The sequence below is a fragment of the Falco peregrinus genome, chromosome 3 (genome assembly GCF_023634155.1).
Source record: "Falco peregrinus isolate bFalPer1 chromosome 3, bFalPer1.pri, whole genome shotgun sequence".
NCBI lineage: Eukaryota > Metazoa > Chordata > Aves > Falconiformes > Falconidae > Falco > Falco peregrinus.
Window position 1 is genome coordinate 40,583,909 of NC_073723.1, and position 20,527 is coordinate 40,604,435.

Consider the following 20,527-nt stretch of genomic DNA (forward strand, 5'->3'; position numbering starts at 1 on the left):
CCTTCTTTGGAAAAGGGGCAAAGCACAACTCGGCTGCGCTCTGCAGCAACAGCGTCAGCCTCAAACTAATCTTAAGGTTCAGAGAAAGCAAGGATAAGAACAAGAAGGCTGGGAATCGCGGGTACCGCTTGTAAGCGCTCCCTTTTTGCCTACTTGTTGCACATGCTAGCAGGTGCAGCCGCAGCCCGCCCGGCAGCACACCGGCCACGCCGGGCCGGGCCGGGCCGGGCCGGTCAGGCGGCGCAGCCGGAGCACGGAGCCGCCAGCACCACCGGCACCACCGCCCCCCGAGCCCCGCACGCCCCAGCCTTGTCTCGCCCCGAGACACGCGCGTCCCCAGCACGGGGGGGGCACCTTTCCCCAGGAGAGGGGGGCACACGGAGGGGCCCCCCGGCCCAGCCACCGCCGGCGGAGCAGCCGCCTCCCCCGCGGCAGCGGGCGCGGCCCCCGGCCAGCCCCAGGGGCGCGCACCTGCCCCGCGGCGGCGGCTGCGGCCGGGGGCGGCGCCGGGCGGGGGGCGGGCGGGCAGGGAGGAGCGGGGGGCGGGCGCCACTCGCCGCCGCGGGGCTGCGGCTGGGCTGGGCGCGGGCGGGCGGCCGGCGGAGCGCTCGCAGTCGCGGGGAGCGCCGGGGCGGTCGGCGGGCGGGCAGGGGAAGGCAGGGCAGGCAGGGCAGGGAAGGAGGGCAGCAGGCGGCGGCGGCGCCGCGCTCGCCCCGCTGCCCTGGATGACGGGCGGCCGGTTCGACTTCGACGATGGCGGCACCTACTGCGGCGGCTGGGAGGACGGGAAAGCCCACGGGCACGGCATCTGCACCGGCCCCAAGGGGCAGGGCGAGTACGCCGGCTCCTGGTCGCACGGCTTCGAGGTGGCGGGCGGCTACACCTGGCCCAGCGGCAACACCTACCTGGGCTACTGGGCGCAGGGCAAGCGCCACGGGCTGGGCGTGGAGACGAAGGGCAGGTGGATGTACCGCGGCGAGTGGTCCCACGGCTTCAAGGGGCGCTACGGGGTGCGGCAGAGCCTCAGCACGCCGGCCCGCTACGAGGGCACCTGGAGCAACGGGCTGCAGGACGGATACGGCGTCGAGACCTACGGGGACGGAGGTGGGCGCCGGCGGGGGGCGCCCCGCACGCGGCAGCGGTGGCGGGGCGGGGGGGGGGGGGGGGCGCGCGCCTGCGTGGGCGCGCGCGGCGCGGGCAGGGCCCCTCCCCCCACCCCCGCGGCCAACCGCCGCCCTCACACCGGTCCCGGGCGCGGCGGCCGTTTGTCCGGCACCGCCCGGCGGCCCCTCGGCGCGGCGGGGCCTCTCCTCTGCCCGCGCCGTGGCCGCTCCCGGCGGGAAGCGCGTTCCTCAGCCGCCGGCACTGCCGCCCCGGAGGCCCCGCTGGCGGCCGGGCAGCGCCACAGGTGCCCGCGCTCGCCCCGCCCCGCTCCGTGAGGAGCCGCCTGGCCTCGGCCGAGCGGGAGCGGCTGCGGCCGGGGCGCGGGCTGTGCTGCCGGGCGCGTCGCTTTCTCCCGGCCAGCTGGTAGAAAGCCGCATTACGGCTGCCTGCAGGCGGCTTTCCTTTCTCTCCGCCGAGGCGGCTGCCGGGCTCCCCGCCCGCGGTGACGATGGCCGGGCCCGGCAGCGCCTGCTGGGGGAGGAGAGGAGCGGAGGGGGCGCGGGCCGCCTCGCGCCCTGTGCACCGCTTTGGCGGGGAAATGGCAACAGCTTAACAGCCGCGCCCGCCCGGTGCCCGGTCACTTTGCCGTGCCAGGGGTGTGTTGACACGTTTGGCACGCCCAGCTTGTAAACAGGGCGCTGGAGGTAACAAAGCGGGTATGCAACTTGCGTGAAATCAAGGAAACCGGGGTCTGCCCTCATGTAATAACTCACGTTTTATAAAAAGAACGTAGGGTTTTAAACACAGTGCACTTAAGTACAAGCTGCGTTGTGAAATTACACAGGCCTGCCTCTTGAACCCTTCCCCGGGAAAAAGCAAATGTTCCTAGGGCTGAGCTCCCGGAAGGCACATGGTGAGGTCTGGGCGGCCTGCCCTTCTGGTGAAGTTAGGAGCCGTCAAGAAGTCAGGGTTCAGTAAGGTCACCCAGGACTGGAGCTTATCTGAATGGTCACTTACAGTTATTGCACCGCTGTCATTTCATGCTCTGTGCGATAAATGAGCCTGATACTTTCATTCATCCTTTGCTGCTTTAATGTCATTGGCATAAGTGAAAGTGCCACCTGCAACTTCTGCAGAGTTGCTCTTCAACTTGGTTTGTTCCATTGTAACAGGAAAAGCTGCTCTTGGTTTTAGGGCTGGAGAGTTTTTGGGTTGTTACAGAAATGCTGCTCGCTTCAGCTTTGAGCAGCATGCTTAAGGTAATGTGCGAGAAACAGAATTTACCAAAATCAGAGGCAGTGTTCACATGATGTGACTAAAGGACTAACCCATATGCTGTTGCTGGTTTCCTCAAGGAATTTTGGTAAGAGAATCGTGGTCAAACTTTCAGGATCGTGCCAGAGAATAGATATTTTGTATTAAGCGTTAGAAGACACGTTTACAGTTGGAGTCCTTTTTCTCCTTTCTGAAATACAAAATGTAGCAAGTAGGGTAAGATTAATTTCCTTCAGAAAATGAAATGTACTGTGGCTTTTGTATCTTTAATCCCCTTGTTTATACATATTTGTAGCTGTCTGAAAATTGTTTCCTGGTGTGGAAACTTCTTATGCTCAGTCAGCCAAGATATGTGTTTGGAGATTTTAAAAAAGCACAACGAAGTATGAAGGAGATCAGAATTTTAGTTTCATTTTCACCACACAATAGGCTTCTCAATTTTTATGTTTGTTCTGGCTAGTAATTTAGAAGCCGAAGAATAGCTGAATTTGCGGTAGCCATCCCCCCCCCCCCCCCCCCCCCCCGCCTTCTAGAAAAGTAAATTGCCATTCCAGTAAATCTTCTAGTAGTGGTTTTCTCAAACTACAGCTCCTTTTCTCTTTTCCTTTAGCCTTCTTGTGGAATTTTTAAAATCTCAATATGATATTGATAATTGGAGGTAAATTCTGTAAATTTTTAGACTGAGATTCCACAGGAAATCCTTCATCCAAAACAGCATGTGAAGTGTGCAGTTTATACCATGAGAGTTTTAGTCCTGTTAACTGAAATCTGTTACCATGGCCCCAGTCTTTTATGTGTTGCAGTTCATATGAACAGAGGGTGTGAAGTCCCATTGATTTTAATGAAAGTACTCATGAATGAAGCAAAGTAGTGCATCATAGATGTTTGCAGATGCGTTTTTGTTTTTATGCTCTGGAAACAATAGCAGTATTTGTACACCAGAAGAATTCTGAAATGTTTTTACAAGGAAACCACGTTTGTATATGTGTCTTTGACATACTGTGAAATATTTGCAGGAAAGCTCTTCCTGTATTATGACCTGAGAATACCAGCATAGGGAAATAATGGTTGAGACTATGAATTGCCAATTTGTTTTCAAACTCACTAAAATCCAGGTCTCTCTGCTGTTATTTTTTTCTTTTTTCTTTTTTTTCTTTCTTTTCCCAATGTGTTGGTTTAAATTGCATCAGAGGTATTAGGAGATATAGTTGAAGGAGGGAAAAAGAACAAGAGCATTGACAGTGTTCCTCAGTATTTCTGCACACAGCACTTTGCACGACATAAGTAATGTATGTCATGCTGTGTTTCAATGCTTAAAATTGTCACTCAGTCAAATCTCTGAGGAAAACACTGTGAATTATAAACCATGATCCTCCTTTCATTGCATGTGTTTATGCTGGGCCTTAAAGTGGCGTGTCAGATTGTTCCCTATGGTAATATGGACTTTTATGTGTCTTTTAAACTCCCTAGATTTTGTCGAATCTGTGTGAATCTGCAAGCCTATCAGAGCATTTTTTATGGAGAGACTATGGCCTGATTTGAAACTTCAGTATGTGTGAATTAGCAGTTCATGGTCCTGCCAACAATAGCAATAACAGGCATCTTGTTATAAGGTTGTGCATTGCTGTTCCACAGAGGCCAGCAGCTTATCTAACATTTGAGTCTGAAAAGCATGCAAAAATCTTGATGTAACTGAATTTGTGAAACCATGGAAGATGTAAGTAAAGGATAAGAGCAGGCTGAGTAGTTAAATAACTCCTTGGCCTCACAGTTTTTCCACACAGCGTAGTTTTAAATTTTAGCCACAAGTAGGCAACGACATTTATGACTGTAAGATATACCGAGGGTTTTTTGGGGAGGCGTGGCACAATGGCACAACTCTTAAGGAGACAGGTTATGAAATTGTACCTTACAGCAACTTTCCAAGAAAAACAAAAGGAAGAAATATACTTTCTAATAGTTCTCAGGCTCAAAATAAGAAGGCCTTTCCCAGGGAACAATAAAATACTAGATGGATGGTCAGTAGAAGTCATGGCTGAATGTTTCTTCAGTTACAGAGGATACCAAGCCTAGCTTTTGGAAAATTAATACCAAACGATGTTATTGGTTTATGGTCAAATACAGTTTTAAATAGCTTGGTCATCACAATGATAAATAAAATTTTAACAGTTGAGCCTTACAGGAACTACTTTTACTGTCAACTGTAGTATAAAGTGTGCTTGTTGATCTATCATTAATATTTATATCTATGTCTAGAAATAGGAAAATATTGCATATGTTTGTATCTTGATAGATGGAAGGAGCTTTTTTATCATGTCTTATGTCATATGATGTAGTATTTAATTATATTGCAATATTAACACACCTTATCTTGCTCATTTAAAGTTTTCTAAAATTTATTTTATTGAAGAAGATGATACAGTTAGAGACTGATATCATCAGTTAAATTAGTGTAAAAGTCTCTTGTATCTGTCTTCTGGACACAGCCCTCTGTATGTATTAAAATACTTTTCTTTTAAAATGTAACTTGAAAAATCAAGGAAAATGAGTCAGCTTTCTAGCACTAGTATCCCTTAATGGATTTGTAATGATAGAAGAGATAGTTATTACCTGCAAGACTGCACAAAATTCCGGCTAAATATCATTGGTAATTTTGAAGGACCAGTTCAGTATGAATATTCCATTTCCTCCTTGACTGTTTTCTCTTTAGAAGAAGCTGGTATTGATTTTATTTCCCTTTAGAAAGAAAAATTAGACAAGTAAAAAGCATCACATCAATTGTCCTTGTTTTAATGCCCTTATGGGCAACAGTGACCACTTCTACTTCTTTCTACAGAATGGTGAACAATACAAGTCCTAAATGAATTAAGTGTTTTTGAACTTCCCATGTTTATTAAAAAAACCAAAATATCAGTAAGAAAAAAGACTGACCTTTTGTATCTTTGTAAAATTCCATACTGAAATAAGTTGCTTCTACTTCGAATCTGACACTCAAACAGCAATATCAAGAGCCATGATTATGAGTTACTGCTCTAATGTAATATTGTGGTATAATCAAAATTAGAATTAGATTTATTATTTCTAAATGAAATTAACTGGTGCAGAATGTTAGACAGATTGTTGTATATAGCAGTGAGTATACGTAGCCAGATTATTAGCTCCAGCATATCATTGTGATACTGAGGGGATCCCAGATACAACTATGGAAAAAATGTAGTCATTTATACTCATAAAATATTAATATAGTTCTGGGAAATGTCTGTTTAATAAGGAAAAAAATAGTGTGGGTGTATTTTTGCAGTATTTACAGAATACGTCATGCAAGTGCTTTGTACTCATGTTTCTATTTGTTCTCCTCCATATGTTGCATTTTTTAAAATAATCATGTTTCTAGATTCAGCACCCTTACAACCAGTGCAGCAGTAGGTATCCAGGATACAGAGAGTGAGAAAGAAACTAAGAAAGTTGTTTGTTTGTGTCAGCAGCCATCTGTTAAAACAAAAACCTTCCACTTGGTAGAATTTTCTACCAACACAAAATAGTTATGTTGTGGAACCTATCTAGTATTATATAATAAAGAAAGCAGACTTGGCAAATTTAATTGCATTTTAATATTGAAATATAACTTAGTAGAAGAGGTAATACAGTAAAGCAGTAATTGGTAGATAATTGACACGTACATGACCAAAATAGTATGCTTATACAAAGGAAATTGAATCTCAAAGCAAATGGAGCTTGGTGCTACATCTAAAACTGCAGGTATTTCACAAATATTTTCACAAAAATTTAGTCAATCACTGAATTTGACATTTGATATTTAGTTCCCTGAAGATCAGTTTTCAATAGATACTCCAATTGAAGCCGATTAAAATCAAAGAAAGATATTTTAAAGATTGCTTATTCATTCCCCTGTAAGAATACTCAGGCTCAAAATAGCTTTTTTTTTTAAAAAAAAAAAAAAAAAAAAAGCAGTACTAGGTGGGCGACAGACTTCATTCTGAGGAGCTTAAAGCAGTCTAATGGGAATTAGATGAAATTATCTTAGAAAGCAAATTACCTTGTATTTGCCAGTTGTGGGGTTTCTGGCACCTTCCTCTGGAACCTCTGGTACAAATGCCTTTCAGAGAACAGACACTGGAGTATATATCTTGTCAAAATGAAAATGCCTTTTGAGAATACAATGAACAAATTTTCTGCAGTAGTAATCTGATAATGCTGGGTTTTGGCTCAGATGCAGCTTTGCATGGATATCCATGATTTCTCATATCAAATACCATGTTGCTCTTCCTTATATTGCTGTTTAAAAAAACCTACAAAAGTAGTTATGATTGCAACAATGAAATGTGTTTATGATAGAATGGCGTGCAATGTTCTACTTATTACTACCATGTCTTCTGTGCTGCAGAACAAATGAAAGGCAAAAAAATTGCTAAAAGACTCATGTTTCTGGCCATTTTGTCACAACATAATGCAGAATGTAGTGCCATGTTTATATGATACTGGGGATACCAAAAAGTATTGATATCAAGAGTTCTTAAGAGAGTGAGATATGCCAAGGTTTTGTTCTTCCATTCAAGTACATGCACAAACTTTAAAATATTTCATTTTACAATAGAGGTTTATAACAGTGAATCCAAAGGCCCATCAGAGCACAAAACAATTCAGTGCATTCTCAAATATGTCCTGACAAACAGAGGTCTGTATTCACCTTTAACCCAGGACAACAGGACATCTACTACTTTGACTTGTTCTGTCTGTGAGCAGCTGGAGCAAGAGCCATGAGTGTCCTGCTTCCTTCCTTCCCTTCACCCATCTTCCCCCACAACTGACTGCATATAATGTGGCTCTGCTTTTGCTAACCACCACCCCATCTGGCCATCTTAAAAAAAGTTGAGGGAGTCCTGCTTTAGAATTCTGGTTTTAGATTTTGTCCCTGGACAGATCCATTCAAAAAATGCTTATGGCTACTGTGTCTTAGTTGCCAAAAGAAGTTATTTCAGCTGGGAAAGTGAAGGATTTGTTAAGCGGAAAAATAATTTCTAAGAAAAACAAGTAACAAAATTAGTTTATCTACCATGCCATGTGTTGTGATTTTTCTGCATTTCTTCTTACCAAAAACAGAGCTGACAACTTGGTATTGTCTGTAGCATACTGGATGTAGAGTGCTAGGTCTTCGACTGCTTTCTAAATTTAATTTCTCCTTATTTATTTAAAAGGTACATACCAGGGGCAATGGACAGGAGGGATGCGACATGGATATGGTGTACGTCAGAGTGTACCCTATGGCATGGCAACAGTGATCCGTTCACCTCTGCGAACATCCCTAGCTTCACTTCGAAGTGAGCAGAGCAATGGCACTGTTCTGCATGACATCACTTCAGACAGCCCGGCTGGAACAAGAGGAGGTTTTGTGCTCAATTTTCACAGTGATCCAGAAGCCATGGGCATTAAGAAAAAAGGAGGCTTATTCAGAAGAGGATCCCTTCTTGGTAGTATAAAACTTAGAAAATCTGAATCTAGGTCATCGATATCTAGCAAACGGAGCTCTGTTAGGAGTGATGCTGCTATGAGCAGAATTAGTTCTAGTGATGCCAACTCTACAATTAGTTTTGGAGACGGTGACTGTGATTATTACCCAATGGAAGACCATGTTGATGCCACCACTACAGAAGCCTATATGGGTGAATGGAAGAATGACAAGCGCAGTGGTTTTGGTATTAGTGAGCGCTCAAATGGTATGAAATATGAAGGAGAATGGCTAAATAACAGGAGGCATGGATATGGATGTACCATGTTTCCAGATGGCACCAAAGAAGAGGGAAAATATAAAAATAATGTTTTGGTCCGTGGGATAAGGAAGCAACTTATACCAATACGAAACACAAAAACTAGAGAAAAGGTGGATAGAGCAATAGAGGGTGCACAAAGAGCAGCTGCCATGGCAAGAACCAAAGTGGAAATTGCAAGTTCAAGGTATGTTATCACAAAATATATTTGTTCATCACTGAATTTTCAGAAAGAAAAATGTGTTACATTATGTGAGCTCTTATTGTTGACAAAAGACTCAATAGTGCAAGGATGTAAATGTTGTCTTCAGCAAGTACTTGCTTACCTTTCTGTTTCACATGTGTAACTCCGTTGGCTTTAGTGGCATTATACATAGGAAACTTAGAACTTCAGCTCATTTGAGTAAAGGTCTTTGAAAATGTTCCATAAGTTACTGTGAAGGTAAATTTCCATTCTCCTGCATTTCTGCTTTTACTGAAGAGCTGCTGTATTATGACTTTAAACCTGTTTGGAAAATAAAACTAGTGAGGAAACATTGAGAATTAAATTTTCACCTCACATCCCCCAAATAATATCTTCCCATAAACATGCCCCAGTTATGCATATTGTGTTGATGATTTTTTGGGTAGCATCTGAGACTCACTGAAGTTGCCCATTTGACATTGAGCATCTTAAAATGTATCAGTTTATCTGAGAGACTGTGGTATGAACAGTGTAAGAATAATGGTCGAGGCTCTTGTGCTTAGAGGCTGTTCAGTTGGTTGCCAGGGCACTATCTGCCGAAAGAGTTCTGTATGAGGACTCTTGCTCTGGAGCATGCTTCTCCTGCAATCTGAATTCATCTGTATCTTATGTATCTTCTTCCCACATCACAGCCAAGTGTTTGAGATGGGGGGAGTGTATGGGTATTAGTGGGGAAAAAATATTGTTTTCACTTTGAACTCCTAACCAACAACCAAGCAAAGTTGTCTGAGATGGAATTGTTGCAAATTAAATCAGTATAGACAATTTTAATAGGTTTTATTATTAAGTCTGTGAGCTCTTTAAAAAGCTATTTAATTTTCAATGCCCTCCAGTAAGTTTCTGTGGCAGTTTGTTGTTGGTTTTAATTTGTTTCCTCAGACAGGCTTTTCTTGAAACGTGCTGTGGACCAAAAAAAGAGCCCAGAAACGTGCATGAAAGAAAATCTTCATGCTATTTTAGAAAGAGGATGTCACATTACACTTAGAGCTGAACAACTGATTCCTGATTTAGTGTGGTCGCTAGTGTGTGGTCAGTGACTATCCTTTTTTCTGACAGTCAAAAAGAACACAGAAAAGACTGAAAACTTCACAAGTGGGAAGGCTTGAATACATGAATGGCTTATAGAGAAAAGTAGTTGAGACACAAACATGAAAAATTTAGCACAGTGTTAAAGAACCTTCCTGAGCACTGGTCACCTAAGTAACTACAGAATAGTGTATACTCGGTTACTTTAATGAATATATGTAAGGTGTTTGTTATATGACAGTATACCGTATTAGCAAAGCAAATCAGTAATAACTAACTTCAAGAATTACTGGATCCCTTTCATGTTCTTTCAGAACATATTAAGCCCTAGTTCTGAAAAACTTGAGGTGATGGGATGTGTGGACAGCAGGAGTCACCACTTTGAGTCCATATAAAGGTATTAAAAAGCTGTAGTCTGAAACCCATTAGGTTACAAGGCACAGTGTATGCACTTCCTCTTTAACATGGGCTATGTCTCTGAAGTGTTTTGTTTGCTGTTCTTTCCCTTCAATTTTAGGTGAAGGACAGAGTTCAAACTGCTTTTGCAACAGTCCAAGAAAACAATGTTTATTTCTTGAAAAGATGTTTTTGAAAGTGCAGTAACAGAAGGCATCAGTTGTAGTGCAGCTGTGACCAGTCTCATGACTACCAGTATGAACAGCAAGATTACAGATTTAGGTTTCCTCTCTTTTAGTAGCCTTTGCACATAGTATCAAAAGCAAAGAAACCTGACACCTAGTCAGGCAACATCAGGCATAAAGATTACATTAACTTTGCTTGATAGTGCATGTTGGACTCACACAGAAAGTATGATGTGACCCTTGCCATCTCTCGAGTTTTCATAATTGCCTTTAGTATCAACCAGTGGGAGTAAGGCCATGGCATTATGTGAACTAAGAGACTGTCATACCGGCAGAGTCAGTCATGCTGACTGTCTAAAAGACAGATCATCTGGAAGACATTCTAGAAGAGCATCGAGGAAGAAACTTCCACTTTGAACAGTTGCTAAATTCTAGGATGACTGGACTGGTACGGTTTCAGGATGAAAGAACTTGCTTCTGTTGCACTGAAACTTGAGGACCAGTATTGGTTCGTGACTGCTTTTTTACCAAACTGATACATGAATAGTATATTAATCCTTCAAACAGTAGCCGTGTCTTAGATGAATGTGAGGATAGTGCTCTTGTCTGTTTCCTAATGATCATTGCTACACCAAAAAAAAAAAAAAATCAGATGGAGCCCCTTTTTTCATTTCTCTAATGTGTAATACAAAAGTGGTTCTGCCCATGTGGCATAACCTCACCGCACACTGGCCTGGCAGTTTCAAACCTGGCAGATGTCACCAGCAATGTGTGCTAACTGTAGATTTCCATTCCATTAGTGAAAGAACTCTAGGTAGACTTTTTCTCGCCCCAAAACCATCAGATGTCCAGGTTTCCATTCCAAAGGGCTAGAAACCCAGACTCTGAGCCAGAAACCTTCCTTTTCAACACAGCCTTGAGTTGTATGCTGTTCTTCCTGTATTGTTTATTCCCAAAATGTTTGCTCAGCCAAATGAAACCAGAACATAATTGTCTTCATAGCTCTCTGCTGGTCATGACAGGTTTGGCTGGTGGTTTGACCTGTGACAGATGTCCACACAGTCGTCAACAAGACCAACCACTGTTTTGCTTTATATTCCTGATGTCTTTTTGTGTCTAAAAGTCCTTCTTAATAATCTGTGTAGTCTTTATTTATCTAAAATGGCAGTTTCATGTACAAAGAAAAATCTAACAGTTGGGGTAAACAGTGCTTCTCTGAACCTGAATTTACACTGGCTTCCCTCACTCGGCCTTTGAGTTTTTGAGGCATTTGTACTGAGGTGTTCTAGATATAATAGCAACATTTCTCAAAAGCTACCAGATCACAAAATCACGTGATTTGTGGAAAGCTGCTGTATCAGGGAAATAGTTACCAGCTTCTGCTACACAGGTCTGTATCTAAAACAGATTATAAATTAGCAGTGGATAAAAATGCTTTTAAAATGATAGCTCAGCTTAACAATCTTGGTTGTGTATCATAGTTTTACTAGCTATATTTAAAACAAAATATTAAGGCATAAATGTAAAAATCCCAGAATTTGAGGAATTTCAGAAGTATGTTCAGTATTTTCCCCTTTTAATATATGAAAAGGCTTTTTTTCTTTTTTAATAATTATTATAGGCAGTAATTAGTTCAAATTCATCTTTAACCCATTTGTTCTAAAAACAGTCAGGTTTACCCTATATGCCTTTTTTGGGGTCTTGGTGCCTAAAAGGAAAAGCTGCCTTCCAGAATTTTTAAATATATTATTTTCTTTGTTATTTCAAGCACATATGAAATGCTTCAAATGCTGGAAGATGTACGTTTGGAAGAGCCCTTTAGAAGATGCTAAAAAGCCCCAAATGTCCACTCAACCAAGAGTCAAATAGAAACTTGTTTTGAGGATATAAAAAAAAAAAAATCTCACTGGAGGGATTTTGAACTTCCTTTTCATTGCTGTCACGTGTCTTATTCAAAGGGGATACCCCTCTGCAGTTCAGTATGAACTGGAATTATATTAGAGCATTTCTTTCTTATTATGAAAACTACTTAATCTCTCATGAGAGGAGCTATTTAGTGTCCTGTATTATATTGACTTTGGCTTTATCAATACTTATGATGGTATAAACTGTAACATTTTTGGAATTAACTTTCTGAGTTTGAACATAAACTTACCTTCTGATTCACAGTATCACTGACTGGTTTTAAATGTATCAGTTCTGTAAGGAAACATGTAGCACTGGAAGCAGAAGGAATGATATTTGGTAACATACAACCCTTTATGTAGGGCATTCTTCCTGAAAAGTCAGTATTATGGTTTCAGAATTGAGCCAGGCTTTTGTTTTGTTTTGTTGTTCTCCCTTCAGATTTTTTTTCTAGCTGATGTTCAATGAGAAATTCTTCTTTAAGTGTTGACTCTTCAAAGAAAAAAAAATTTGCAGAGACACACCAGGACAAGATAAAAATACAGTAAGTGTAATAAATATGAATCAGAAGATAGTGTGTGGAAGAAAAGCGAGCAAGAAATCAAAAGAAAAAATGTTTCCTTATTGATCTTTTTGTTCTACTCCACTGATCTTTCAGGTCATAAAACAAGCAGGTTAAAGAATTGTATCTTTTTTTATTCTCTATTCCAGAAGCTAAATACTTTCAATTACTCTGAAGTTGTGAGTGACTTTTAAGTAAGGTGTACTGTCATAATATGCTGTGAGAACTTTTGACCACCTTAAAAGCAATGTTGTAATAGGCTTTCATTACACGAGCACCTGAGGTTTGGTGAAGGATAATGGTGCCTTTGTGTTAGGCACTGCACAAATAAACTGCCCTGTCTAGAGACCTTGTGGTCTGGGAAAATTGCAGTACCCAACAAATGGAAAGAAACTGGCAAAAGACTGTGGAAGGAACTAAGATCAAGATAACAGTAAAATTAATATCTTGCAACTAATAATATAGAACAGTTTCTCCTTGTTAATTAGCTCAGATAGCAGTGACTAGCAAGCCTCTAGTCAGGAAGACCTTTTAAAGGGAGCACTGAAGGGGGATTAACCGGTATCTTTTCTGCAGCAATTTCTTTGTCAGAGTAGCTTTTTGAGACAGCTCAGTTTTATTTTTAACATGTCTTTGTACGAGTCCGCAAATGCTGTGGCTTAGTTTCAGCCTTTATTTTTTAGCAGAAACTACCAAAACTCTGATTGTGATCCTGCGTCATGAGCAGCCTGCTCTGTTCTGCGTGGCTGCAAAGGATCCTTGAGTTGTGGAGGGGCCACAGGAGAAAAGTGCAGGAGAATTGACTTGGTAGTGGAAACACAGTATAACAATTCTAATTCGATTTGAGAGTGAGCCCGCTGCCACAGACTGGACTTTCTCACATCCTTGCTCTCCCTGGCTGTCACAGTGGCCTCCTGAGGCCAGTGGCTGGCTTGTGTAATGTTTGATACTGGGGATGATTTAGAGAGCTCTGATTTACCCTAAGCCCTGGCCTGGCGCTGCCCCAGCCTGGGCCTAGACACTTAGCATTGGCTTCAAGTCACTGGGCAGCACCTGCTTCTGAATGGCACAGCTCACCCCAGCACACTAGTGTTGACGGTACAGCTGTTATGAAAAAGATAAGCACTGGTTTCTTATATAACCTTAAGTTTCAGTATCCCGTGCTGCATGTGAGAGGTTTATGCGATGTGTGGGACTGTCAGGAAGGAGCGCTAAATGGTTTAGTAGGCAGTTCCTTCACTGCGTTCATTGCCTTGTGTGACTAGTGCTCTCAGCTTGACCTGAACAAACTGTGATTTCTAGGGAGAGCTGGAATTATATGCATGTGGTAGTATAGTTTGTGTCCACACTAGATGGCAGCTGCCAATCATTCCAAACAGCACTGAATTATGTGCACCACACACAGCTTTCCATGATAGATTTAGCTGACTACCAATCTCACTTTACTCAAGAAACTAAACTGGACACTTGCAAGACTAGTGCCTCGCACGTCTTTGAGATGCTTTACTTATTATAGCTGAAATATGAACATTGTGTTTAGGAATAGGATCCAACAAATACCAAAGGTATTTATATAAGGTTGCTTGCTTCAGTACAAAGAGCCGTCTTAGATTCAAAACAAAATAAGTTTTAATCATTTTACTATATATCTTATTTGAATATAACAAATGAAATGCTGTGGTAAAACTTAAAATAAGTCTCGAGCTACTATGGATAGTAATGTTAATGTTAATTCTGCATTCTTTAGAGGAAAACCATATGTTCCTTGAATCCTGTGGGAGTTATACCACTAACTTCAGTGGGACACATTTTCACTCAGATTTCACAAACAACTCATTGGTAAAAGAATATAGTCTTGGACTGTTCCTCTGTTATTTGCTGGGGAATTAATACCACATCTCTTTGAAATATACAAGTTATATAAACATCACTACACAGATTTGATTTCTTTTCTTAGTATTTAATGCAGTAAGATTACATGGCTGAAAATATGCAAAATTACTCCTGTACTGTCCCTCAACTGGAAATTTAAGAAAGCCTCATGTATTTAATTTTTTGATCAAATTACCTATATCCAAACACACCTACCTACAGCTGAAGTCTGAATAGGGACATAATTAAAGAAAAAAAGGCAGTTCTGGAATACAGCCAATCTTACTTTGTGCTTGTATTAGGCATAGAATTGTTACCCTAGAGTTGCTTTTCTAACTTCTTTAAAATCAGGAGATTGCTAATGTAAGATTGCAAATATTATGTTTTTCAAAACATAAACTGCACCACTGCTTTTAAATAACCATCTAAGAAAGCCTTTTTTAATATACAAGCCTTTTTGAAACGTTTCTTTATTCAGATGGGTAAGGATTTTTTGCCCAGTTTCCAGAATACTTAATTTAGGAGCTGAAAGAATTTTTACAGTGGCAGCCTAGCAGATGCATGTGAAAACACTAATGCTACTGAGATATGCTAGCAAAAGACTAATATTTTTTTTATTATTTGTTTTTTTAGCCAAAGATGAGCTGTTATGCAGATTCTTGCCTTAGTTTTTACACAGCATCTCAGTTTTTATCTGTATTACAACAATTGTTCAAAAGCTAAGCCTCAAACAGCATCTCTCTGTACTGACTTTCAGGAGCATTTCTGTGATGGAAATAAATCTTCACTTAAAAACCAAAATCAGGATCATTTGTACTGGTTAGTCACATATGAACCCTAGTGTAAAGCCATTAGAATTACATTATTGATTGTTATAAAAATATGCTCAAAACCTAAAAGATATTTTATGTTTCTAATGTATTTGGTACAACCATATTCATATGGCTAGTAGTACTAGTCAGAGTTTGAGTAATTTACTGAGTGTTCTGCTTAGAGAATAAATCAATTAATACTGAATGTTACCAGCTTCTTTCTTCAAACAAATAAGAAAATGTGTTATCATCTAACTGTAAAATTGTTGATCATTATTCTACAAAATAGGAAGCTTTTCAGTGAACAACTATAGCAGAAAAATATTAATTTCAGTGATTTTGTTAATGTTCCCTACATTGATCTAATTTTATATTTCCTAAATAGTAATTGATTATTTTTCTGAAAACCGCTGTAGTTCAATGAGCAATGGTGTTTGTTTGAATACTAATTGATCAGTGATACACGTTATGACTTCTGTTAATTTCTTTGGTGATTAATACATTTTTCTATTTTATACATCTAATAGACATTGCTGCATATTTTCATACACTGACTTGCTTTTCCTACCTCATTATGGTTTTCCTCCTTTATTACTGCTGTATTTGTACATTTTTTATGTTTTCTGCTTCTTCATTCTGCTATAGTTACCTGTTTTCATGTGGGGAGGTAGAGGCACAGCCTCTTTGTGTCTAGCTAGCGTCCAAGAGTAAATTTCTCCTTGTGAGCTTGTCTCCCCTCAAGCCCATGTAAATGTTTGACATCTGAAACAGCCTACTGATTATTATTCTTGTCCTCTTGATATGTTTTCCCAGTTCTGCTGTACAGGTGTAGTCTCCCAAGAGCTCATTCCTGAGGTCACCTCAAAGCCACTTTATTCTGCCTTGCACATCACTCTTACACTTAAGTTGAACTTCATTTGCCATTTAAGAGTGATCAGTGAGTTTCATGCAGCCTGTCTTTACAGTTGTCCCTCAGAGTTCTCTTCTGTAATACTGACATTCACAAGTTCTGCCATGTAGCTTTTCACCTTTTCTCCAACGTTTATGAACGTCATTCATTCTCAGTCCTGATCCCTGTGGATATCCAGTGGTGAACCTTCTTGACTGGGAAACAGTCATTTAATCTACTCCATTATATTCTGTTTCTGAACTAATTCTTTATTCAGTTAAGCATTTTTTCTCTTTTTTTAATCTTAATTTCCTCCACTTAGTTTCTGAAGAGTTTCTGGTGAGGAATGCTGTGCTTTGGTCCTACTATATTAAAAGCAGGGATTGTTGGGAAAAGATGTTTTGTACTTGAAAAACAGAAATTTCCATATTAGTGTCTGGCTAACATGAAATCAGTTAAATGTGAGTTTTCAGCTCTTGTTTCAGGAGTTTAAGAAAAAAGGCATATATTTCTCTTTTTACCACTCTGAATCTGGTAGGCTGCTGTTAAGGCTTGTATTATGTTAAGGCTTCTATTACTTACTGCTATAATGCAGCACCTCCACTTTGTGCTTACCTCAGTTTAATGGCATATGTAAGATGAGGGAGAGGGTTTTTTGCTGCTACTTTTACTTTCCTTTGTGGTTTTGAGGTGAGTCGTTTCAAAGATCATCTTTCTCTGAGTATTTAGACCATTTCATAAATAAATGTGTTGGATTATGTCAGTCTTGCAGCTATGCAAAAGGACTTAAAATCCAAACATGGAAACTGTTTCTGGAAGTTACAGATTAGTAACAAAGGTGGGGATAGCATTTATCAGTTCTATAAATATCAACAGAATAGATAAGCTGGTGACCTTTTCCAATATTCAAAAATGTTTGATTAGTACAGATCTGTTGAAGTGAGAGTTGATATTTTCTGGTGAAGAGGCTTTCCCTTTCTTGTGGTAGCTAGATTCCTTGTGCAAAACTAGTTCATGTATGGAAGTCTAATGTTGCCTGACATTCAGAGGTTCTTAACGGTGCAGTGTACAAACAGGAAAGTTGACTCTTTTATATTCTCAGTTGATAATGAACTATCAGAAAAAAATCATACTGGATGTTTTACAATGCTAAGCAATTTTTGTTAGGGTATGCTATATCAGCGAAGGGTCCTTTTTTTTTTTTTTTTTTTCCTAATGCAGAGTCTATACCAGTTTCAGAAATAGGTTTTGTTTAAAAACCTGGGACAAATAAAAATTAGTGTATATTTTGTGTGCTCAAAATTTAGATCACCTGCAAAAGATCTAGCCATATTACTTGTTCATAACTAAACTTCATAAAAAATATAATTTGCTATCCTACCACTGGTTATGATTCTTAAATGCAACTGAGCATTTTCATGTCCCAGTCTGTGTCTGTGATATGCACAGACTTGATGCATTTCTGATGGAAAAACTGCTTAGTGGAGCTCCTGGGATGAACCTTTGTTAGTAAAAGGATTAGAAAAATAGATAGCTTTTAGATTTGCTGGGTCTGTGGCAATGAATGCAGAGAGCAATTAGTCAAATTATGGTTCTGAATAAGTTCACCAAGGAGTGTTTGCTAAATTTGATCTCATGTTTTCTTCAAATTTTAGTTGGCCAGAATATGCTCTAAATGGCTTTTAACAGTTCACTCGTAAGTTCCGACTTTGAGATGTAATGAGTATTTGATTTGAATTCATCTGCTCCTTGCACTTATAATGATTAAAAGGCTGTAAAAGTGGTCTTGAGGTCTGTATAATAGTTAAGTTGTGAGTTAACGGCTGACAGATATTGTCCCTGCATAACATGATGAACTTTGGCCATGGACCTTAGCAGTGAGTGGACAGTATGAAAGAGCTGATGTCTCTTTCGGGAAGCTCAGAATGCAGTACAGATAGGTAAGCTATCAGAAATCTCTGACACTTTGTTGTACACCTAGATTTTTGCTATGTGCAGCAAGGATGAAGCCAGACTGGAATCCTTTCAATATAGAACACTTAGTCCTCAGAAATGTTGAATTGTGTCCTGGTGTTTGAATAGGTGTTGTACAAGTGTTGGTCTGGTGAAACCTGTGAGCTTGCTTCTTCACAGCAAAAGTCCTTCCATTTATTTGCTATTTCACAACATATTTGATCAGCTGTCTGTAATAATGCAGGCATTTTTGGTTGACGGTTCAAAGAACATCCTGACTGAGTCTTCATAAGCCAGTCTGAGAAAAGTCAGCTTAAACTGTCTTCAGAAATCTTGCTTGCTTGTTCAAGGTCCTTGACAATTTAAGGAATTCCATTCAGCTTTCAATGTATCTAACCTGATACTTAAAAAGATGCTTTTCTCTGAAAAAGGGAATGAATTTGCCTTGAGTTTGCTGGTATGTGAAAATGCATATTTGTGTGGATGTATAACATAGCACTGCTTAATTCATTCAAGAAAATAGTTCTGGTTTTGCATAGAAATTTACTTTGCAGAATTACAGTGACAGTTTCCTCTTGGATTATCTACTTTTATACATTCGCTGTTAAACTTAAAACCATTTGATATCATCTGTCTGACTCTGAAACCATTTATTGTCTTTTCCTTAGTGAAAATAACTCACATCTTCCAGAAGCTGTGATCTTTTCCTTTCTTCTTTGATACTTGTCTCATTTGCAAGTAAAAGTTTCAAGGGCGATGGAAATTGAACTTGCTTAGGTGCAAGTCAGCTGAGGAAACATGCATTTCATATGCAACTGACATTTCCATCTATTAAGAAATGAAACTTTGAAGTAGATTAAATAAGGCCTTTGAACAGTTAAATCCACTGTAGTTTGTTTCCAATTATGGTAAGTAGTGTTTTAACTCAAGTTATTTTTTTCAAGAATATTTACTGTTTAGAAAAATATTTTTGTGTGCTTTGCCTCTCCTATTCCCATGCTTTCAGTTTAAATGTTTTGTTCCTTCCAAGTTGAATATGAAGTAGAATATAAGGGGACATGAAGAGCAAGATTCTGTTAATATCCCTAGTAGTAAGCACTGTAAACCCACCTTTTCTTAGTTTTCATAGTCATGTTTTTCTGTGAAAGATTTTAAATATGACATCAAGAACTTATTATCTAATCTAATAAGCATCTAACATTAATGCAGCAACAATTTAGTAAAAAGGAGCTCAGAGGAAATACTAGAAGTCTTAAATATTAGAGCTATTATATAATTATATTAGTATCTATGGTTGCTTTACTGTCCATTCTCCAAAAAGTACTGGGTTTTTTTTCAGTAGGAGTTGTTTCAGGATTCCCATGTAGCATAAACTTCATATGCCACTCAGAAATTGCCTAGACACTTAATTTTCTGTTTGCTTGATTATCTTGAGGTGTCATCAGCTAGTTTTGCATTTTGAGATTGCTGTTTGAAGTGTTTTTGTGAATGATTTCTGTCTTTGTTTTAGCTCTTCTGTTCAATTATTTATGTATGTGTCACCCATTCACAATCATTGATAAGCTATTAAGCATAATTTCAGGTACTTTTTATTTTCTAGAAAACTAAAAATCATTGTCAATATCCCCATGTTTTGACCCTGTTATTGCTATCAGTGTAATGCATTTTCTTCTCTTGGAAAGAAATGCATTAGATGGATTAGCAAAGCACTAAAAATATCTTCGCTTAACCACCAAATTATATAACCATCCGATTTCTGTTGGCTGCTGATCTCATGCTGTGTTGCAGTTTAGAAATCTGCATTTTACAGCACATCAAGTGAAAAAAGTTTTTGGTGTAGATCAGATCTTCTTTCAGAGTTTCAAATACGTATTTTTTTAAATACTATTTTTTTCATTCAAAAGGTTAGAAGTAGGATTTACTGAAAGCTTCTGATAGCTATTGTCAATTCAAAATTTGAAAATGCTGCTGCTTTTATATGATACATTCCCTCTGGGTTTTTTTGGTCAATCTGGGGCAGTGTGTTTTCTTTGAGTTTGTTGTTTGTTTTGGCAGAATAGTAATTTAATCAGATCCACTGCTGAGCGTCATGGTATTCTGAAATAAGATGAGTCATTTTTCTAGAGAGCTCTTTACGTATGCAAGAGAAGATTTAGGCACAATGACCAGCTGTGGAGCGAAGCATCACCTTTTTTCTCCATTTTCCGTATCATTTGAAATAAAGGATTTTTTTTTTTAGAGTTAATCTATTCCAGACACCTCTGTAAGGAAGAAACAAGAGGAAGATCATTAAACTTTCTTTAGATTAATAAAATCTTTGTCATTTCAAGATTTTTCTCTACATTTATCTAAAAGAGCTAAAGTAATCTCAGTATGCTATTCTATTACTTGACTGTATAAACAGGACTAGTAGTAAGTTGATGCTATAACTGAAATTTTCTGTGCACTGGTGAATGAATAAAAAAGAGGCTCAGTTTAAATGTGTAGATAATTGACTAAATGCTTGTCAGAAATGTTT

General features: G+C 39.9%; 1 protein-coding gene across 4 annotated transcripts in view; it reads left to right on the plus strand.

Moving 5' to 3' along the window:
* Window positions 1-623: 623 nt before the first annotated feature.
* The window catches only part of JPH1 (junctophilin 1), an 84,245-nt gene continuing 64,341 nt past the window's right edge, over window positions 624-20,527 (plus strand). For all 4 annotated transcript variants that reach the window (XM_055800410.1, XM_055800413.1, XM_055800411.1 and 1 more), the window contains exons 1-2: window positions 624-1,104; window positions 7,596-8,352. In XM_055800410.1, coding sequence (XP_055656385.1) covers window positions 726-1,104; window positions 7,596-8,352 — 1,136 coding nt within the window. In that variant the 5' untranslated portion in view covers window positions 624-725. The remainder of the gene's footprint in view (window positions 1,105-7,595; window positions 8,353-20,527) is intronic.